The 23903-nt window shown below is 39.8% G+C and overlaps 1 protein-coding gene across 1 annotated transcript in view; it reads left to right on the top strand.

Moving 5' to 3' along the window:
• The window catches only part of necab3 (N-terminal EF-hand calcium binding protein 3), a 40566-nt gene extending 17420 nt beyond the window's left edge, over positions 1–23146 (top strand). The window contains exons 5-13 of the mRNA XM_080462590.1: positions 810–907; positions 3665–3801; positions 6890–7011; positions 8372–8451; positions 11522–11575; positions 16219–16331; positions 16642–16719; positions 17743–17834; positions 22042–23146. Coding sequence (XP_080318716.1) covers positions 810–907; positions 3665–3801; positions 6890–7011; positions 8372–8451; positions 11522–11575; positions 16219–16331; positions 16642–16719; positions 17743–17834; positions 22042–22070 — 803 coding nt within the window. The 3' untranslated portion in view covers positions 22071–23146. The remainder of the gene's footprint in view (positions 1–809; positions 908–3664; positions 3802–6889; positions 7012–8371; positions 8452–11521; positions 11576–16218; positions 16332–16641; positions 16720–17742; positions 17835–22041) is intronic.
• The last annotated feature ends 757 nt before the right edge of the window (positions 23147–23903 follow it).

The raw sequence follows: 23903 nt of genomic DNA, 5'->3' as shown, positions 1-23903 counted from the left end.
GAATAAAGTGAAGAAATAGAGCAGAGACCGGTAAATACCAGTTGCGCCCAGAATAAAGCTTCTTCATAATTTATTGAATGGGAATCGCATCTTTTCTTACTGTTGACTACGTTTTCCACAACTGAATGCTTTTTTTAAATCTCAGATTCAGTTCACTGAGCGTCATGCGGTCGTTGCTCTTTTGTGCCTATTTGGCCAACTATTTTAGGATGACAGTGTCGTATCAACTAAGATAACTTCATTAAATCTCAGTTGTGTAAAGGTGCAGCTGACCCACCCACCTTGAATCGTGTTGTTGACTGCAGCTTTTCATTTGGAATAAAATTGTGTTTTTAATGAAGACATTGAAATTAATTTAAAGTGAAATCTGCCTTAGCTTCATTCCTTTTATATCCAAACAGTTAGGTTTCCTGACACGGCTGTTAACTTTAAGCTTAAATTAACCACAGTAGATATTTTCTCAGGTCATATTTTTGTCAGTTGTGACAATTATGAGCATGTTGTTTTTTTATAAAAGTCGGCTTTTCCTGGCATCATCAACACACTCCACCAGCGCTCGACTGAAATAATTCAAACAATATACATCCTGAAGATGGTAACCAATTTGTGTTATTGATGCATACAGTTGAAAATATTATTACTTCTACATGACATTTTTTTTAACCTGTTTATGTCAAAGCAAGTTTTCTCGGACAGATAATTGCAAATCTGTCATAGTCACAAGAATGTATGTTTGATTTATAGAATATAAAATAAAATGCTGATGTTGGCCGTGACACTGACACTCTGTTTCCTATATTTCCTGATAGATTATTTTTCTCAGCACCTTGGAGAGTATCTGAATGTACTTTCCGCTTTGGAACACCTGAATATTGCCATTTTAAAGGCCATGGATAAAACTAAGGAGGTAAGAATTCCAGCCTTTTTTTCCCAGCAAACTGTTGTGTTTTCTTTATTTTATTTCATTTTATTTTATCTCAATTTAGTGATTTGTGGCTCTGATATTATGACATTATGAATCCATGGCGTCTGGGGACATTGTACTGACTTAGATCCCAGTTCCGAAAGAGTCATGATGACTTGAGTTGCCATGGACGTTCAGACCTGAATTGTACTAGGTAAATAAGTCCAACTGTCGTCTAACCTTATAACATGTATTCATCCAAAAATTCAATAATTTCTTATATGTAGACTTTAGTTTTTGTCACATGTGGTGATACCACAGAAGTTCACTTAGTCAGCTTACTAAAGTTTGGTCATTTGGACATTTTACATTAACACTACTTCTCACCTGAGACCACATCATATCAGATCAGTAGTAATTACTTGTTTTACTACTAATCTCCATTCATACCACACAAGTTGTGCTTGCGGTGGATGTCTTCTTCAGTTCAAGGCTTCGTTCTCACACAATAAACACCAGCATGCACGGTTTGAGCAAAAATAAATAAAAGCAGCAGAATATTTCAGCCAGAACAGACAAATGAAATCATCTGTGTAGTGTGGACTAAAGGTACTTCAGTATACCCTCACATGAACTCAATATTGCAGGTTTGTCTCAATATCCTACCTGATGGCACTATTGAAGCTGGCGTACTTTGGTGCTCGAGTAGAATTCTGCCTTTGTTGCTGATAAACAATAGCAGCTCAGAAAGAGTTTGCCGTGCAGGTCATTTCATGCATAAACAAATCTGGATGGATGAATTCTTCACAAACAAATGACTATTCTGTCCTGCCTTAACAAAAAAAAACCTCATTGTGTATTTTATAGCAGTGCTGAAAATATCAATATATACATGCTGTGAATAAAACTGAATCACAAGTCAGGAAGTTTTGTTTCCAGTGAATTTCTATTTTTTTTTACTTATAATGTTATATTTCTTTAACACAATTTCTATATGATCTTTGTCCTTGGTCCTTCTTGTTGTGTATTGAGTCTATAGCTATATAAAGCTAAATCTGTCAGTCAGTTGAACAATGAACTGACCCCTATGTGGTGATGTGAAGCAACTCTCCATCCTCTTTTCTTTGGACATTATTTGCCAGCTCACTGCGCCACATGCTCACACAAGCAACCTTTGTTATCTTTTTCTATCAAATGTAGCAGGCTCCTGCGAGTTATCTTTTATTCAAATGATACTCTCCACATCCTGCATGAAGACGGGGTATGCTTTGTTCTCACAAGGTATAAAAATATACTGTAGATCAGAGAGAGGGTTGAAAAATCAGCCTCTATATATGGTGCAGTTTTTTTATTTTTAACGCATCGTGTTAAATTGCTGCATTTAAATGCAGTTGACTCTAGTTACTGGATTTTCCTTAACGCACTCTGCTCTTCACCTTTCTGGTCTGTTCCTCTCATACTGCTGCATATAGAAACATGCCTATTAGTATGTCGGCCAGCAGCTTCTAGTCAATCTGTCCAGCCCCAGTTCAGTTGGTCCAAGAGATACTTCCGAGTTTGGTTCACAGAATATCAAATGTTCTGTCCACCTCTGAGTCCAGCCATACATACCTAACTTTAAACACTGCAGTGTTTGTGTCTCGGTAAAGGCAGATGATGCAAATTCTACATAAACCAACGATCAAAATGGAAGAACTTATTTTAATGTCGGCTCAAAACAAACAAAAAAAACCCACGTTTTTTTCATTGAGTTAGATGGGAAGACAAATAAGCACACTTTTCAAAATAAAAAAAACCATCAGGAAAAGTTTCACTTAGTACAAAAACAAGCACCTGTCAGTGGATCATCAATTAAAGCGTGATTAAATGTGTTAAGTTTTCCTCTGCAGTTTTACGGCTTATGAATTTACATTATGTCCATGGAACAATCCTCTCGACGCATAAAATGTTCCAGTCTGGTTAACGCACGGCCTAACATTTGATCTCGAGTCATTATCTTATTTAGCTGCAATTTTACAAGATGTCTTGAAACTGCCTCGCAGCTTCTTTTTTTTAAGGTAACACCCTCAAATCAGGGATTTAAAATGTGGTAAGTGGCCAGAAAACAGTGGCGGCTTGTTAAATGAGAAGAGTGGAAGGAGATGTGCCCTGAATGATTATACATCCGGTCTTAATTGGATCACCTTGCTCCTCTGTTCTGGTTAAAGCTGTCGAATCCTGTAGAGGATTGAGCAATCACTCGTTAGCAGCTGCAGTCTGCTGGTGCTCTTGACCGCTTATCCCATGATGCATCACCAGTAGAGGCCACTTGTCATAAGTTTTGATGGGGAGCTGTGCATTGTTACTTCACTACAATCCAACTCCTTTGAGGATGTGTAATCGCGTTCGTGTTTCGAGGACTCAAGCTCCAGTTACGTCTCCCATTAAAGGTCTTGCACTTTGGTATTTGGACACACGGCACTGAATAATGCATGTATTCTGAGAATTAATTAGCTGATTTAATTGGACCTGCCACATATTTCACAAGTGTGGCTGTTTAGGTAAACTTGTAAAATCATCTCTTTTGTCTTGCTTTTTCGATTGGTCTGTGTGTGTGTGTGTGTGTGTGTGTGTGTGTGTGTGTGTGTGTGTGTGTGTGTGTGTGTGTGTGTGTGTGTGTGTGTGTGTGTGTGTGTGTGTGTGTGTGTGTGTGTGTGTGTGTGTGCGTGTGTGTGTGTGTGTGTGTATTAATCTCTCTTTTTGTGTGTCACTGTCACTCAGGAGTACCAGGACGCCAGCGTGTTGGGCCAGTTTGTCACCAGGTTCATGCTGAGGGAGACGTCCAGTCAGCTGCTGTCACTGCAGAGGTCCCTGCAATGTGCCATGGAGGCCGTGGAGGAGCAGAGCAGCCCGGCCCCGTGAGTGCTCAAACACGACCGAGCGTGCTTGATACTCAGTGGCACGTGTTTTTTGTACGTGTATTTACCCGTGATGTGTGATGATGATAAGAGAAGCGATTGACTGAACCCAGTAGAAGAGCCCAGTTTGCACATCGACTGCTGATTCTGGTTGATACCTCACACTATGTAACACACTCTTGGGATAAATGTATCTTACTTTTCTTAACTTTGACTTTTCATACCTGAACTATAAGAACCGTATTTCAGTGACAATACTTCTAGTACCGTACCCATTGATAAATCTCAATTTAAGCTGGCCCAGCCTAGAAAATACTCATTAACCTGTCTATCGGAGTGGCTTTCCTTTCAGTTGACTGACCTTGAACTGGATGAAGCTCTTGTAACTCTTTCTAAAGAAAAAAAAAAAAGCTATTACGTGGCTAATGGACATATTTGTATGTATTGGAGTTACTTAAAGTCTGTGTTGAGATCATTTGGGGATTTGTGTCTAAACGTATTGTTAAGGTTAGAAAATGAAAGTTTGAATTTGTCATAAAGTTGCGATCTGGGTTGAGATAGAGTGGTATAGAATATGGATGGATGGGACATAAATACTGCATCATTTTATTTCTGTTCATGGCTTTCCTCAATTCTTCAAGGTTTGCTGAGCAGTAGATCACTTGTGCTATACAGATGTGAACACACATGTCTGTCTTTCGTAGAGAAAATGCATCAAAACACCGTCTATAAAAGTGCAGCGAGAGAACATTAGGTGAGCTGAAGAAGGCTAAAAATAAGACTGCAGGTGTAGGATCTCACTCTCTATTGTATTGCACTGTACTGCCCTGTCCTATAAGAGACACCTTTATTTATTTAGCACCTTTCAGGCAAGGTTCTTTTCAAAAACCTGGAAATGGGTTGAACTGAAATATTGAAGGAAGGTTAACTTTATGTAACAGATGATTAAAGAAAGATTGAAGCAAGACATTAAATTTTGAACATTATACAAGTCAAACAATGTCTTATTTTACTTTAGAGGTGAGAATACAGGCTTGCATGATATTTATAAGATTTGTTTTGTATGTGCTTGGAGAATATAGTATTCTTTGCCAATTCCAAAGTGTGGCAATATGTAAAGTAGCCTTTCACATTATAACGGTATTTTTTAGGCATGTGCATGGGCGGCCTTGCTAAACCTCAACCATCAGTTCAAAACACACACATGTATGCTTTTTCGGGAAAATCAACATAAAAAGCAACAAAAGCATTGGTCTCAAAGCAGTTGGAAGACTCAGCTAATCAGTGCTACCTCTTTCTTTCAGCACAAAGCTTTGGATATATGACGTTCAGACAGTCGCCTCACTAATGGGCAGGCTGCTTGAAATTCAGGACTTCTGTCGAAGGCCTTAACACTTTCATTAGATGTAAATAGAGCTCCAAGAACTGCAGCAGATCTGAAACGCTCGCGCTCAGCGAGTGAGTCATTGCACGCAATGGCGGCAACTAATTGCCTCTTTCTGTAAGGCAAAACAGGTCATTTAAACTTCCCTTTGTTGATGTACTGTTTGTATATTTCTGATTCATCAAAGACGTCAATAAAGGCCCCCGCGTGCCTTAAATGCATGGAATTCAAAAGTGCATTGCTCAGCGATATAATCACAGCGCTGAAAAGGAAAACGCTGTGTCCAGTTCAACCGAGCGACAAATTACCAACAATGACCTCCAGATTATAGGCAGTTCACAATTTCAATATTTTTTATTTATTTATTTATTTATATTTATCTCAGCCATTTGGTCTGCAGCATGGTTTGTTTTCACAGCTCTGTGGAGCTCTGCTCTCTGATCTCCGGGTGCCACGTTGGTATTACAGGAAATAATAGAGCGATTATATCCAAGGTGAATTATTGAGAGGGGACCTGGGGAGGCGGAGAGGGATGGAGGTGGAGCACAGATGATAAGCGTGACCATGACATATAGAGACAATCCCAGAGACAGATAGGGCAGAAAGTGACACAAGAAGTAAATGAACAGATAGTGAGTGAGTGATGAGGAGAGTCTGAGGAAAAAAAAAACGAGAGAGCTCGAGGAGGCTCCGAAAGAGACACAGTGAGGAGATTTTTCCGGCCACAGAGGACTCTTTAAGATTGTTCAAACAGATATAGATTTTTGGGAAGACGGCGCGAGTGTGTGAGCGTGGGGACGAGCCGAATTAGAGACGCATTGAGTTCGGCAGAAAACTGCTTATCTCTCTCTACTGTGCTCTTCACTGCAGAGGAGCCATGGCTGTTGCAGTGGCCTTTGGGTTCCAGGCTGCTCTCAGCATGAGAACCTCTTAGCAACGTGCTCCCTCTGTGCTGTCAGCGTGTTGCTGCACACACACGCACACACGCACGCACACACTAAGAGAGTGCACACACAACCACATGACAAAAGAAGTGAGGATTGTTGCACACTAACAAGAACAAACATATCTGCACGAGCATTGAGGCCCACAGGGAGTCTCGCACTTGCGCACACACACACACACACACACACACACACACACACACACACACACACACACACACACACACACACACACGCACACGTGTCTCAAGTGTCACACTCTCATAGCCACGCTTGACGCCCTGACCTTGACACTGTGCATTTAGCACAGCAAACGCTTTCCTCCATCGGCCACAGGCTTGTGTTGGTTTGTCTGTGTGATATTTTGAGCGCAGGGCTCCGTCCCCCTCGAAAACCTACCTGCCGGGGTAATAAGCACGGGTTTGTGTCAGGCCCTTTTACTAAGTGTTTCCACCTCTTCTTTAGTTCTTGTGTCTCGGCATTGTTGATTGAGCGCTTTCTGTTGCAACACGCGATAACCTATCTCCGTTTCTGATTGAAATCAATTATTAATGCGTCCGGCTTCACCTCTCTTCCTCTCTCTCGCACTGTATTTCTCCTCTCTATCGCCTTCAAATTCCATGCTATACCTTCTTTTTCTTCCCTCCACCCCTGTCTGCCGTATCTTCAAATTATGCCCCCTCCCTATCCCATACACCTCTGACAGTTGTTGTCTCTCTCTGATGTTTGTTTCCCTTGGTTTCCACCGCTGTCATCTCAGGAGAGAGGTGAAGGCTCCGGAGCTGACAGCAGGGCAGAGAAATGGCAGGCGGTGTGGTCGCAGGGTTCATAATAACATGTGCATGTCCCCATCAGATCCCTGCAAAGGGATCCTGACCACAGGTAGGAAGAACATCATCTTTTAAATGTTTTTTTTTCTCCGTTTTAATTCTAACATGTAACATTAATTAATCTCCTTATATCATTTTTCATTAAATGGAATTTGACTGTATTGCTTCACATCTACAATGCTCACATATGAATGAGTGCCTGAGGAATAAGGTACTTTAATGTACACAACTTGTCAGAATATGCTGCTGCTTCTTTCTCTGTAAAAGAGTCGTCACTCTCTTCACGATCTTGTAGCACAAAATGGGATTCACACACTGATTTGGCTGGTTAACCTCGTCTTCACATTTGTGGTGCAATTACCATATTGTTAAGCACCTCTGTCTTACTATAATGTATTATTTAAGAAAAAGTACCTTCGACCAAACTTACTACAAGTATTTGGAAAACTTGGTAAAAACTTGGAAAAAGTTTAATGTGTGCATTACTTTGCTTTATCGCGGCTTTCCATTGTTTCGTTAAATGCATGAATCGGGTGAATTGTCTTGAAAGAAAATGTGCTTTCCCAAAGCCATCGGGTAAAATAAAAAGCAGTAGCTAACCATGTACAGCAAAACAGCTTGATAATGTATTATTTCATTTATAAGAAACTTGAATACAGAAAATACCAATGTGTTCACTTGCCCGATAATGGGTTAATGTTGTTTTTCACTTAAAATATTCCATACTGGAGCTTTCAAGGAGGAAAATCAATACATTCTCACTAGTTCAATCGGTTGATGTCTCTCCTGCCCACTGGTTCCCACCTCAACATCCATTAAATAATTTTGAAAACAGCTCACAATAGTGTCAAAGCTTATCTTCCTGACACCACTCACTCCGTCAATGTGGAAATTAGACACAGATGTCTAATTGCCAGCTATGGATGGAAATCACATCCAATGATGTGTACATTGATTATTCCAATCATTGCAATTAGCACTGTACATCATTAAAGGTGGCGGTAAGCTTTTTCCTCAAGCCATTTTCATCCTAAATGATCATTTTGACCTTCTCCGGAGGTAATTACTTTATGTGGAGACTCATTTCTTCTCCTTTTTTTAACAAGTGTTGAGAGACTCAACAGCTGACCCAGGAAGTGTCACGTAGCTGCAGGTTGTTTTACATCAATAAATTCCAATTTTAATTTACATGTTTTCACTTTTTTTTTTTTCTGTTTAGTGTGATTGTTGATTTCTGTTTCAAGTCGTCCGTTTTCTTTCGAATCTTTCTAATAAAATGCTGTTTCCTGTTCCTCCACCGTGAAGGAAAACGTTTTGCTATATTATACATTAACTTTCCCAGAGCTCCGTCTGCATTAGTATGTCTGGTGGGATCTGAGATGCCCCAGCTGATGATTTACTGTCTTCTCCAGGCGTCAGTATGGAAGACGGAGAGAACTGGTGCTCCCAAATTAACAGGCTGCAGCAACTCTTGGATAAACTGGAATGCCAGGTACGAAACCAATGAATGTTTTCTGAAGCGGTCACTCATTTAGTGGGCATCCTGCTACCCCTGCAACATTCGCTTGATATTAATTTATTACTTCTTACCTATTCGAGGATAAAATTGTGCATTCTTCTCTTTTAAATGTCGATGGCAAGCTGCTGTTGAAATGCATGTAGGTGCACACTTATGCACCAGGCTGCATCCCAATAAATCCAGTAAACAAGAATTTTGAAAAAGAAGCTTAGTAATTTTACAGTGACTATAAATCGAAAGAGGAGAAGGTTACATCAATTCAGGAATGTACTGGGGGAAAAAAAGCATAAACAAACTTTAGAATGTGGAGTACCTGGGTAAACTGTCCTTCGCCTCTCGAAAGATCGTCATCAGGTCCTCATGAGGGTACAACACAATGAATACACCTTCAGACATGATCATATTGGCAAGCAAAGCCAAATGAAAAGAGAGTTATCAAGTAGTCACAGTGCTTTAATTTTACCACATTTTGTTCTGTAGCCTTATTCCAAAATGGATTACATTCATTTGTTTTTCCCCAAAATTTCCACACGCAATACACCACAGTAACAACATGAAAAAAAATCAGGTCAGATATATATATATAGATATATATATATATCACAGTTTGCATGTCAGAGGAAAAACCATGTGTGAAATCAAGGGAATTGTCTGCAGACCTCTGACACAGGACTGTCTTCCGGCACAAATCGGGGAAAGTGTCCAGGATATATTCTGCTGCTTTGAAGTTCTCAGTGAGTGCAGTGGCCTCTCTCATCTGCAAATGAACAAGTTGGGGAAAAACCAAGAGCCTTCCTCGAGTAAACTGAGCCACCGGCGGGAAAAGGGTCTTAGTCATGGAGGTGAATATGAACCTGATGGTCACTCTTGTCAGAGCCCCAGAGTTCTACCAACTCTGCAGCAATCCATCAAATCAGGCCTGTATGGAAGAGTGGCCAGGTGGAAGCCACTCCTTCATAAAAGTCCCATGGAAGCCCACCTGGAGTTTCTTAAAATGCACCTGATGGACTCTCAGACCTTAACAAAGAAAAATCTCTGGTCTGATGAGACAAAGATTGAACTCTTCCAGAATTCCAGATGTCATATTTGGAGGAAATCAGTTATGAACCATCACCAGGCAAAAACCATCCCGACAGTGAAGCATGGTGGTGGCAGCATCATGTGGTGGGGATGTTCTTTCAGTGGCAGAAACGTTGTCGTTATGGGGTAGTGTGTGTGGAATTCTGAGGAGGAAAAAAAAATGTATCACTGTTTTCCAATTCAATAAAGATGTTAGAAGCTAGTGAGTTGAGTTATTATTGATTATTGGAGGAATGCAAGATACAAAATCATATAATGAACTAAGGTGTGGGTAAAAGTACAGTATGTTTATTTTAGTATTAGGATATACTGGTAACACTTATTTTCAAGAAGAGCATGATGTATTCCTGAAAATAAATGAATCTGAGGAGGAAGCCTTAATGTTGTTGGCTGCGATCATCCATAGATGCAATACATAATGCAGAACTTTTCTATGAATACAAATACAATCATCAACGCTGAATATATTACCACTGAAGAGCAGGCAAGAGACTTGATTTAAAAATGAAAATAAAATAGATTAATTATGATCCTTGTATCAGGCTTCTTCAACAAAATGCATAGATAAAATATGCAAAGAAATACATATTTAACGCAAAGAGTTATGCAAAGATAGTTTGCTTTTGAGTGCAGAACATTAAAGTTTTACAAGCAATGAGAAGTTGGACTGCTCATACAGGACGCGAGACAATTCCTTTAAATCTGTTGTTCCGTCCTCCGTTAGATTACTTACAGTCACGACATTTAATTCCAAGATGTGGATTTCAGCTGACCGCGCAGACTTAATAGTCCTTCAGGCCGAGAATAACCAGCAGGCCGAACAGTGAAGAATGTTTTTGTGTGTTCTGCCAGTCAGCAGTATGGGGGCAAGGTATTTTAATACCTAATATTGTCCCAAAGAGCAACAGCGGCATCGCATCATGAAAAAAAAAACAACATTAGTTTCCAAATGGACATTTGCAGATCTGTGTATATGTCACGCACAAAGCACAGTCACCTGTGTCTTGTCTCATCCTGTGACCCGTTCTCAGCAGCACATCCCGGAGCCTCTATTTCACGCTCTCCTCGCCCTTCTTCTGCTCCATCTCCTTTCTTTATTAACTCCTGTTACTCCCACCTTTTGATGTCCATTTCTTCCTCCTCCTTTCAGCCCCTCACAAAGCCTATTTCTCTCTCCAGTCCGCTGTTTTGTCGGCTCGGAGGGACTCAGAACGCAGTATCAAAGCAATTCATGACTGGCATGTTGTTCTGAGAAGCAATATCCTTCGCCACACACCTCGACGCCGCCGCCATCACACACACCTTCTGTCCATTTCGCTCCTATTCGCCCGCTCCGAACAAATGCAACAGAATGGGATTTCTGCCTCAAAGGTTATGTTTCCCAGAGTAAAATCACACATGCAAGGACTATAACCTTTAAAACCGAGAGCCCATTCTGTTATTACATTTATCGCACAATACATGACATTACCTTTATTTTCACTTCTGTAGGTTGAGATGATAAAACGACAACAATTACATGTTTTCCGCCTGCTCAATGTAGTGTGGTTACTCTGTCCCCAATCCCCTATTTTAATAATTCAGCAATAACACAGTTGCCTAGCTTTGGGAATGAAAGAATGAATTGATGTAACCTTCATTTTTCTGTAGGGAAACTGCAAAATAGATATTGGGGGGGGGGGAAATTAAATCTGATATTACATCTATACCTGCAGAACAGGTATATTTATTTTTATTTTTATTAATAATAGGCTTTATCTTATTTCTCTTAGATACAGGTATGGCCGGCTTTGCCTTATTAAACTCCATACAGACATTCATTCCTCTCTTTTTCATCCGAGTTCGCTCCGAGGGTTTAATTGCAGTAATTTATGGTTCTTCCAGTACCTTCCCTGATCTCTGCTACCCCGATGTGCAGCCAAGCCAGGATCTTTCTCTAATTACTGTTATCTTCTTGTTCCAGAGTCCTAAGTTGGAGCCACTCAAGGAGGACACACTGGCCAGCACATACAAGTCTGTAAGTCAGAGCTGATGGCGAGATTGCAAATTTATTACCGAATCACGCGAGTCTCTCATTAATATTTCTAGGGGCTCCGAATAGCCCTGAGGGTGGAGCAGCTATAGAGACAATGATCAATGTTGTGAAAGACTCCTCATAAAGCCACAATATTGAGTCAAATGACATAAAACTGCATTCAAAATGACTAAGATATTGAGAAAGGGTCACGGTTATGCAGGGTGGGCCCAAACGCAGACTCGGTAAGATCCGTGAAAACCAGGTTTATTGAAACACGAGGAGACGCAGGAGACACAGGGGCGACGAGACGAGAGGGGCGACATGATGACAAGAGGCGAGACATGTTGACGAGTAGACAAGACGCCCCGGCAAGGACAAACGGAGGGAGGGGAGTTTAAATGAACAGGGAAAGGGAAGACGCAGGTGGAACACAACGATGGGCGCTCACAGAGGGAGAAGATCATTGGTTGATTGGAAACACGAGGTGAGACACACAGGGGCAGACGCTCATTCTTCCAAATAAAGTAAATAATGTCAGAACACATCAATAGCACCTTGTGGTGATTAAGATGAGATAGCAGGATAGTGGAAAAAAAATAAGTTTTAGAAGGTATTTCTGAACTATTCAGGGATTTCTTTCCAGTTAGGAAATACAATTTGGTTTTTCTCTCTCTCTCCATCTCACACACACACACACACACGCACTTCTTTCTGATTAAATGTAACTGTAATTATTTACTATTTCTACTCTTGTGACCAGTGAGGATACTTGATCCACATTTTTTTATTTTAAACTGAAATGTAAAACATCATAACAACGTGGGAACTTCATGACAAATTTCCGATAACACAGGAAATGTCCACCAGAAAGGATTTTTTTTTAAAATCTTTTTCTTTTTTTTTTTTTGTATATTCATGAACTAAATTATTCTTTTCCACACGGCCTCTCCTCAAACACTGGAGGTCAAACCGCACGACACTTCTTTTCCGTGTGAAATCAGCACAGCGGCAATATTTCACACAACAGCTGGCAGCGACGCAGCCCGGAAATCGACTCATTTCAGCAGGTAGTCACAAACAAATGAAACATCTTCGTCAGTCAAGGATGTTTGTATATGTTGGAGACAAACAATATATACACGTAGAGGTCACTGTATTTGTTTGCTTTATTTATTTTTTTGGGTCATTTTTGAGCATTATTTTCTTTTGATTACAAATTCATATTGAGATTCCATAACATCTACAGGTGGCTCTGAACTGTTCCACTTTGTAAAATATGTCACCGAAAAGTCTTTTGTTCACCTTTTTTTCCATAAAAGGACTTTGCAGTGCTCAAACTTTCTGTTTGTCCCTCATTTTAGATGCGCCCATCACAACAAGAACTCTAATTGTGCCTCATTTCAGCAATAAAAATAGCAAGATGATAGAACCAAAGGTATGAATCGTGATCACGCGGCCCTCGACGAAACAAAAGAGAGGCATTTGTTAAATGGTTCAGTTATAGGTGTGAGCACATTAGACACACTCGCACATGGACAAAAAAATATATATAAAAAAAAAAATAGCTTGTGATCCACTCAAGGGGGAGAAATACTGTGGAAACACCCACAGACAGGTGAGAGTGCAGCCTGTTGTTACGGGTAACTGTGGTGACAATTTAATCAAACTATTTATTAAAGCTGTAATGACGTAACGCCTGATGTTATAGATGTGGGGAAGAACAATAGACGGAGCACAGCATCCCAGTCTGTGTTCAATTGAGCTAATTATAATAATGTCCAATCCTGTACTTGAAAGAGTACGTTGAAATATAGAATCACGTGAATGCATCTGTAAAGAGGTATTGTCAAGATTCTTTTGAGGCCAGAGGAGCTTTGCATATAATGAGCGCAGGTTCACTTTAAATATACATGAATGTGGATTCTCATTCACACATAGTTTTTATTTTCCAGATTGTTTTCTTATTTTTTATTTGCCACTGCAGTAAAAAAAACACATCTCAGATTAAAAAAACAACAACAACAAAAAGACCCCTGCATTTGCTGTTTTCTTGAAGATAACACAATGGGACTTTTGAATTCAAAGAAGTTGTGTGTCAACCCCAATTGTTGCAGTGTTTTGAAAGCAAATGAATTGAGAGGATTCTAGAAACTGACAGATGAGACAACGACACACAAAAAAAAGCTGAGTTGTGACTGCATGCATAATCGTAGTGAAGCAACACGTTGAGGCAGATTCGGGTCTGTGAGACAAGCCTGGGTTCTATCGAGGTGCCACGCTGAATCATTGCAGTCATGATTTGTTGAGACGTGCAGGTTGTGCACGTGGCGCTCCGGAGGACCAAACACACCTTGGGTCGGATCCAATATGAACCAGGACAGAATGGATTCTCCTTGTTTAGGAGCAATTTCAACATGTTGAGCAGCTCAGGAAAAAGATTTAAAAGATGCATATTGATGCTCCTATTGTGTTCTTCTTCTTTGCTCGAGTGTAAATGAGAAGGGGTGTCAGTAAAACTTATGTTAATTGAAGAACAACATACATACAGTACATATATTAATGCATTCTGGACGGTTGATCTCATTTTTTATACTACTGCTGTTTTTGTTTTTTGTTTTTTACCACGAGCTAAATAGCCTCTCAGCTGCATTGTTGGAGGTTTTTCTGCCATCTACTGTTCAGGTCTGATTGTTGCGCTATATCGCTCTAGTGGTCACATTAGGAATGGCAGTTACTTCCTTTTAATTTTTTTATTTTTTTTATTTTTTTTCAATTACAGTTTATGGGCTTGATTCAGGAAGAAGTTTGCCACAATGAACACGGGTGCAGATGTGACGTTGGATGGACTGAGGACGGTTGTCCGACAAACGCGCAAACTAATTGAAACGATTGATTGAGCACATTTGCCTTCATGAATATGAAATAGCAGAAGGGTGTTCTCGATTGCGCAAAATCCTGGGAGGGGGTTTTTCCTGATAGAATCGTACATTCGTTGATATCACACTGTTGTGCACGATAATGTCCATTTTCTCAGTTATTATGGTGAGAGGCCTTTTGTCCCTTGGTTCAGTATGACTAATTATTAAATTATTAAATAATTAAATAATTCGATGACTTTATCATGAGACGTTTCCTGCGTTGAACTTTATGAGACTCTTGACTCTCACCAGTTCAGTTCAGGTTAACTATGAATAAAGTCGGTTAGAGCAATTTCGCCAAGGGGATCAGTAAATTATACTCCCTTTGCCAAATTGAGGTTTGAATTTGTTTTCATGGGAGCTTCAGACTGCTTGTCGTCACGAGCTCAAAGGTGAGAGAAAATATATCGCTCAGCTGCTTTTATGAACTACGTGTCCAACTCCTCTGACGGATCAAATCATTGGCATAGCAACAGAGTTAATATAGAGCGGCGCTGCTTGTATCTTTCTATTTCGTCCTTATCAGCATGCAAGTGAGCTCTGGGGCATTTTTTTCTTTTCCTGCAAGTGCCCTTATGCGAACGAGGTGATAATAAGTGATAATGATCAGCGGCGTTGTTATCGGAGCCATGAATGAAGCTCTTAATTTGTTGTCACAGGAAAGATTGATACCTGTGGGCAAATTGAGTCACAAGCCACAGTAATATATTATTACAGAAGTAAAAAAAAAAAAAAAATGTGTCTATCATCAACATCAAGGTGAGCTTGCATTGTACAGAAGTGCAGAGAGAGAGAGAGAGAGAGAGAGAGAGAGAGAGAGTACTTGAAATATGTTTTTGCTGCAGAGGAGAGAAAAGTCACGTTTCAACAAATGTCGCACAATGTGAAACCCATAGTTTCCAGAAATGTTCACACAAGGATCGCAGTCTATTTGAACCCAATATCCTGTCTTACTATCCCCTAGATATTGTAAGATTTAATGCATTTTAAGATGGATTTTAATTCAAAAAGCTTAATATCCAACCTCTTTTTGTGAAATTACCTGCTCCAATTCTCATTTATCAGTAAATTAATCTGCACTTTTACGCCATCCAGTTGAGATGCCTCTCACCATGATAAAAGTTGACCATCTCTGCCTTTAATAGACATTATTTTACATTTATGAGCGCAGATTAGTGGTCTCTTATCGTCACCGTTCGCCCATTAGGTGTTATGCCTCTGCTGAGAATTGTATCCCCAGGTTTGCAGAAGGGAGCGCTCGCACTTACTTAAAAATATCGTCACTGACTGAGTTACATGAACCAAAATAACACCATCTGACGCCACCGCTTGACTCTCGGCCTGAACTTAATGAGTGAATCAGTCGGACCCACTCAGTGCTGACGGCTCAGCTGACGTGTCATAGCAACTCCATCCACAGAGAGACAATTAAAAGTGATGCACAAACTACTTTTACAAGAAACAGTATTTTTTTTCCAAGTAGATAGTGAATTGAATCATCTACTTTTTAAATTGCATTCAAGTTTTTTTAGAAAGGACTTCGGTGTCACACGCATGTACGCCAAACCTCATCAACCTCACGCTCAGCCATGTGTCGGAGTGAACCGACCGGGTTAAATATCTGAAAATGCTCTCACATCAGAGACGGACAAGAAGAAGCGCCTGCTCACGCAGGGTTGTGTTGTCATCTCGCTTCGTCTCTGTCTCTCGTGGTGCTGCCCACAGAACATCCTGCTGGTTCAGAGGCAGATGTCGGTGACTGACGACGATCTGGGCGACTTCCGCAAAGTCCTGAGGAGCTACATGGACGCCACCTCGGCCCACTCCGACAACCTGCAGTGAGTGTTTCACTCCTCTCCAGACGCCGTCTTCTGTCTTTCAAACGATGAGCCAGGCTCACCCGCAGTGGCAACTTTTACGGTGTTGATTTGTCACTTATGCCAAAAGTGATGCTAGATAGGGATACTAGAATCTGTGGACTTATTTATTTATTTTCTGACAGTTCTCTAACTTCTTAACTCCTCCTACCTGATGAAACGAACCCCGCCTTTGCCTCTTCCTGTAATTTACCCTTGCTGAGTGCAAACTCTGGATCACTTTGTACTCTCTTCTTGACTTCTCAACTCTTCCTCTCGATCCCGCTGTCAGCGTGTCCGTTCAGAAGCTCCCAGGAAAGTCGTGTTACATAATGTATGAGTTCTGGCAAGACCGCATCTCCTGGATGAGGTCAGTCCAAGCGTGTGTGTGTGTGTGTGTGTGTGTGTGTGTGTGTGTGTGTGTGTGTGTGTGTGTGTGTGTGTGTGTGTGTGTGTGTGTGTGTAATAAATTGGCAGAGTTTTTGGCACTCTTAACTTTTTGATGGAAATGTTCCCCACTGGTGAAAATGAACAGATGGCTCATCCCTCACTTTGTGCACACTCACACACACACACACACACACACACACACACACACACACACACACACACACACACACACACACACACACACACACACACACACACACACACACACACACACACACACACACACACACACACACACAGGAATTCAGTACAAGTTTTTAAATAGCCTTTCATTTGCAAATTTTCTTAATAATGTTATTCAACTGTGTTGATATTTGGCAAAAAGTGAAATAAAAAAAAATGTGATGAAAAAGTTTGAACTATTTCACTTTCAAAATATACATCATAAGAATACATGGCTCTTGTAATATTGGCCAATAATGTAATAACCTGCTAATGATGTAGTAATTTTAGCCATTTTATCATAATAACTTGATACTGTAGTAACATGTTAACAATAATGTCATAGGTTATACTGTATATGCGACCTTATTCGATTATTAAGGTGACGTGAAGAAAAACCTTTGAAAATGGAGTAACTACAGCGAATAACGTGTAATAAAGAACGTGCCAACATTTCTTGAAAAGAAAATATTTCATTGCAAGATGAATGCTATGCATCTCTCTCTCTTTCTCAGTTATTATATCATTGGCTTGCACTTTTGAAATCCAATACATGTTGTGTAATATACATATATTATTCATTTATTCTGTGCAATAAAAACACCATCTCTGGTATGTCAACGATCGATACTCACTTTACTCTTGTAAAAAATAGTAATAATGTAATGGTCATTGTCTTGATTGCATATTTTCACTACTTTCTACCCCAGGTGAAGGTTAAAACTCAGATCCCCTCTAACCCGTTTCTCTCCGTTTCATCGTTTCTCGTTCGTCTCTGCAGCTATCTTCAGTCCAACAGCAGTAAAGACTTCCAGCGCTGCGTCATCGACATGCTGGAGGACGCGGAGACTGTATCTACTATGTTACTCCCAGGTTTGTATCCGGGTGTGAGTGAGTTCATCCAGACATGTACTGAACCCATGATACTCTGTTCCACAAAGAGACACACAATGGGAACCGTGTTCAGTTTTCCCAGTTTCTAATGCTTCGCTTGGTTGTCGTCGTGTTGAAGCTTCTGTACGTCCTTGAAAAAAGAACCCAGAAATCCAGAATTTTATTGGACCACAGGCATCAAAACATCTTTAATCGCGTCACTGCTGTGCAGTTATGAGTCATGAGACCAGATTCTGGCATGTAAGAACCTCCCACAGTGTTTCCACATTAGACCCCAATTCTTTCGAGCAAATAGGGCGGCTCTTAGTTTTCTGTCCGCTTGTCTGCCTCTGGGATCTGTAATATTTCAGTGCTTTTTAAACCTCCTTTCATCATGATCATTGCTGTGTCACTCAGACAGAAACGAGCTTTGTAACCTGTGACAGGAAAATCTTTTTAAGTAATGTTTTGATAAGAAAATTGCAAAAATTCCATCTCCTCAAATTAATAGATAGCATTTTTTGAATCTCGTGTTTTTTTATTTGCAGGAATTTAAGAATCTTTATCGGCGTTTACTGTTGCTTCATCGGCGCTCTTCGACAAGCACCACACAGCGAACCATGTATATGAATGTTGCAGCTCAGATCAGAACTTTGCGATGTGGCGCCCAAGTGGAAATTAAGACTAAACATTGTTTAAACACCACAGGCTTTTAAAATCTCAGCATTCTGTGTTGTTTAATCACACTGACTGAGACGGATGAAGGACGTGACGTGCCTCAAAGTTTCACACTCGGATGCTAATTGCATTTGTCTGTTGAATTTTGATTGCACATTATTTAACAGTCTGCACACAGATATATACACAAAAAATATGTGGTACAATCTGTTGAATTTTTTTAACAGATGAATATAATACATATGGAAATATATGACGTTTAACACACACACACACACACACACAAACACAAACACTTTATGATACATCACACAGAACTGAGTTAATCTTTGAGTTACGCGAAGGGCTAAACATCACAGGACATCATGTTAAAGCTGTTTCTGTTTGAGTTAAAGGCGTGGGGAAATGTCAAATAGGATACTTGTTTTGCAAAGTGACGCATGCCAGGCATGCTAAACAACGCGCGCACGTCTTATTTAGCCCGTCATCGACTCCTTAACGGATGACCGAGTGTAGTGTGACTCACTGCCACTCCTGCACAGGCTGCAGTCACGGCTCCTCTTCTCCCACCTTGACGTTTCGTTAATTTGTTGCCAAGGACACACTGAGATGTACTTCCGAAAGCAGCGTCATAAATTAATATTTCCGCCATTTTCGGCGTCCGATGCCGGTTGTGATTTGGCTGTGTGGGATTCATGGGCTGTGCCCGTTGCTAGGATACTGTACCTGGTTGTTTACCTCCACATCTGTGACTCCCCTGTATGCACGCCGACATTCTCGGACATGAATTAAACCATCGCTGTAAATTAAGTGTGGGATTTTGATATTGGATGGCAGTCAAAAGTTAGAAAGTTTAAAAAAAAAAAAAACACCTCTGAGCAAATTATCATCAAGGAAAGATTAGAAGAGGCTGTGGGTCTTTGCACAATCTGCCTTTTCTTTTAAATCTAATGGAAAAAAAATCTCACGAGACTTTCGTCTCCTGGAAACTAAGCTCAGGCTTCAGTCTATTCTTTTAAGTTAAATACTGATTTTAAGAAATATTTCTTATAGGTGTTAATGTATTATTTATCATATTTTATATGGAGTATATTTCTATTTGAAAGTATTTTGAATTAATCGCATCAATGACATGAAATGTATTATTATTATTATTATTATTATTATTATTGTGATGGTCATGAAAAATTCCATTGTCCCAGCAAAGTGCGAGTGATCAACTTAGAACAAGAATGACGTGCAAATAGGCGAATTCATAAGAGGGTTTTAGGTGCATGTTTGCATGTTTTCACGTGAAACCTGCATGTGAAGCTTACTTTCCTTGTTTTGACTCAGTCTGGAGACTTCTGGGGGGGGGGGGGGGTCACACTGCAAGGATTATGAGGAGCACATCAGTAGAGCAGGAAGGGGTCGACGCTGAAATCAATCACTGAAGGATAAATAAAGTGTAGCTGGAGGACGCTGCTGTTATTCTCTGCCCTGCTGACAGTTTCTGGACTCGTTTCATTTTCTCCAGGAGGGATTTTGCACCAGCAGATCGCCGTTTGAAATACCTCAGACATCTTTATAGGCAATTTTGGTCCATTTGGATATTTTTCCTCTTGGTCTGCCATCGTTTGACTGTGTGAGGACCGTTGTCTCAAAATGTCCTGGTGGTTTGGTTGTTAAATCGATTTAACAACAATGTAAAGCGAGAAACATTGGAGCATCAATGAACTCAACCAGAGACAAGATGATTATCCAATCAGTCACTCGCAAGTTGATCAGATTCTGAAGAGGGAAATAAAATGTCATGTTTTGAGTTTTTACTCAAGCTCATTCCGGTCCTGCAGTCCTTCTGCACTCACTCACTCAAACGGCTTGATTTGTCGCTGTGATTTGAATCTTTAACTCCTGGGGGTAGTTGTACCAAAAAAGCCTCGGAAGATTGAAGATGATAGAAAAAGCATTTGATTGGAGAATTAAAGTCAAACCAGAAGAGAGCACATATAACTTCAATTTGAGGAATCTTTAGCTTTTTGAAGCAAGTTTGACATTTCTTACACGGAATGATGAGGCAGTGATGGCCAGGAGCTAAAACACATTAAATAAAAACAAACAAGGCAGCACATTTAGATGATCGATACACATTTCAGATTGAGAAATTCATCAATGGAGGTCATTTAGGACAAAAATGACTTTCTGAAAAAAAAAAAAAAAAAAAAAAAATTGATAGTGTTTTCTGACTTTTCTTCTGCATGAATCACTTTTTTTTTTTTTTTTTTTTAATGGAATTCAATCATTTTCAGGCTTGAGACACTTCAAATTCCAGTCTGATTCCTTGATATGAGTGTATTTATTTATGATGAAACGCAAAAATAAGTTGTTTCTTGTTTCCATGAGTTTGTATGAGTGTGTAAATAATCTCACCATTTTCTCACGTCATGTGCTCTGATGCGTCACACTGGACTGCACTTTGATCATTTATTTTCTATTTTGGTGGTCTAATTTGATTGATTTTGATCATATAAAAATACGTCATGTATCAGATTTATGGGTTCAAGAAAATCTTTGGTTGCCTGAGGGCAATGCTGTGCTGTGGAGGGTTTAAAAGTTGAACCCCTTCAACTGATGGAATATATATATATATATATATATATACCGAGTGTCTCAAACTCCATTTCCAAACAGAATCCTCATCAAAAACCTAAACGTGTAATGCAATTTGGTTATTCAGTCGTGTGTTTTATTCCATTCTACTGTTGAATAACCACCTGTTGTGAAAATTCTAAAATGAAAAAGGAAGTGGATGTGGTATAAAAACAAAAATGAAGCAAAGATTTGCACTAATTGCTATTCGAATTGATTGAGTAAACCAGTTTGTTACTTTAATTCATGAAAAGGTTTTAATTAGATGGGAAGGACATGCCGTATGTACTTACTGTTTACATTTGCATATCCTTATACAATATTCGCATTAAAATAACTAAAAACAACTGAATTGCATTTAGAAATGAATGACTATATATTTTTTTGGGACTTGGTCTCCAGTCACTTTCCCCCAGTGCTGGTTGAGTTTGAGTTATCTGGTCTAAGAGATTGATTAAAAAACAAAATCTATAAAGTTTTTATTTTGAAAGTGGACATTTTTCTCATTAATGACTTCAGAGAACTGGAAACTAAACCTTAAGGTTACCTTGATTACCACTGGATGAAAAAAAAACGACAAAAAAAAAACTGTCCACTAGGCTAATTCTAACGTTTATTTATTTATTTATTTTTACATTTTCAATCATTATTTGCTTTGAATCTGACATGTTTGCAAGGGATTTGTATATGTGAGCCTCGCTTTGCTTTTAATTGCAGCCTTCCCTTATAAAAGGCTCGCGAGGCACGGCCACAGCTTGAAAGGAGCGACTCCCAAAATCAGATAATGAACTCAAAAAAAAAACCTGAATGGTCAACGATTGTGGACGGGATTGATGGTTGTTGAATGCCCCGGGTATTTTGGTGCGAGGTGACCTCGGTCTTTCTGTCTGTGTTTCCTCAGCTTCGTGGTGGATTATGACTAACAACTAGCAACCGAATCCAGAATGTGACATCCACTGCCTACACTGTCACATGGACAAAGGCACAGTGGCGCATCAACCCACCCACTCTCTCTCTCTCTCTCAAACACACACACAGACACACACACACACGCGGGCGCGCGCGCACACACACACACAGGAGGTTTCAAAAGGCGTCCACGCGTTTGAAAGCAACAGGAGACGGAGAGAATGGCATCATCGAGCTTCTCCAGCGGCATCTTTTTAATGTTCCTGTCTTCGAATGCTCATTACTGTGCTGCTTCCATCAGGAGGGGTAGTTGCTCCCTTTAGCCAGTTTATAGACCCAAAAGTTACAGATTCTCTGCGACGCAAAAGTCGTTTCCGTGACTTTTTCTAACCCCGTCTGCCACTCCGCGGTACATGGCCTCCTTTTTTCTTGCAGTGTTCGTCAACCAGTGGAGGGCAAGACAAAAAAGATGCTGACATAGGCTATAGAGCGACAAATCCATTTGGAATGAATACTGTAGTGCTCGTGGTGTTTTGTGTTTTTTTTCACAAGGTGTTTACAGGTCGATCCTTCAATCATGATGGAGAGAAGATGACGAGAAGAAGGGTTATCGCATGTTGATGTGGCCATATCCCGGCTGTACATGCTGTATGATAGTGTTTTCATTCAGCTACCCGACTGTCATGTGCACACAATGCCAAAAAAAAAATAAAACGAAAAAAAAAAACCCACCCCAGCTATTTTTAGAAATGCTACACCTGCCCTGACTTCTAACTATTGCTAGAAAATGCTCGTGGCTATTAGTTGCATCTCCTTAACCTTCAGTCCGAGGCATGCTCCGTCTCACCTGTAAAAGATCTATTTACAATAATGCATATCTGGAAAATAGCACTTTGTGAGGAGGTTTCATTGTTACCACCAAGTTATGAAGAGAAATATGTATATTTGATGTATTGCATTTATTTTGACCATTGTAGGCTCATTCCATCTGTACATATTGCGCTCGCATATACAGTGTTTATATTTCCGTTACGCTTCAGTTCGGTAACGTACACCACTAAATGAATAAGCAACTTTAATAAATTGATCGAGAAACCAACAACACACTGTCAGTGGGCTAATTTATTGCTTCCTATTGCTGATTGACCGTTTATTTTTATAGCACCGTTCAGGACAAATCCCAGTGCTTTAAGAAGCATACAATGATACAACTGAAATATAAAAAATAGAAATACATAAAACTAAAATTGAATAAAAAGCCTTAAAAATCTTTTTTTTTTTTTTAATTAAATAGAGATTTAATAGATTTGACTATCCCAGGTACAAACTGCACCCTCTTTAGATTCCAGGAGTTTGATCCCAACGCAGTGACTCTTAAGTTTTTACTGAGCGTGTTCCACCACTATGACCTACATGAACCTAGAGTAGTAGAGATATCTTTGCTTTTAATATGAGGTTAATTTATGGATCGTGTCCACCGGGCATGTGGTGCAAACCAGAACTTTACCTCAATTCTGACAAGGTGAAGCACATCTTTAATCCCTCATAAATACAGCGAGCCACATCATTAAAAGGTTTTTCCATGGACCAAAAAGAAAAGAACGTTTTCATTTTAAATGTGATGTTAATGTTTTGTATATTTAGAAACACACATATGAATTTAGGTTTTCTACAATTTTGATGATATTAAATATTGTCGAGATTGTTCTCTGCCTACCACATTTCTTTTTTTTCCAATATCAGAGCGAATGTTTATTCTTGTTGTGATTTCATGTTGGGGAACTTTTGATCTTTCGTATCTTTGCAGCAAGGGACAATTTCTTTTTTTTTTAAACGTTTTTTTTTTTAGTCGAC

The sequence above is a fragment of the Lipophrys pholis genome (assembly GCF_963383615.2).
Source record: "Lipophrys pholis genome assembly, chromosome: 4".
Lineage (NCBI taxonomy): Eukaryota > Metazoa > Chordata > Actinopteri > Blenniiformes > Blenniidae > Lipophrys > Lipophrys pholis.
This window is presented reverse-complemented; position numbering and strand designations above follow the sequence as displayed.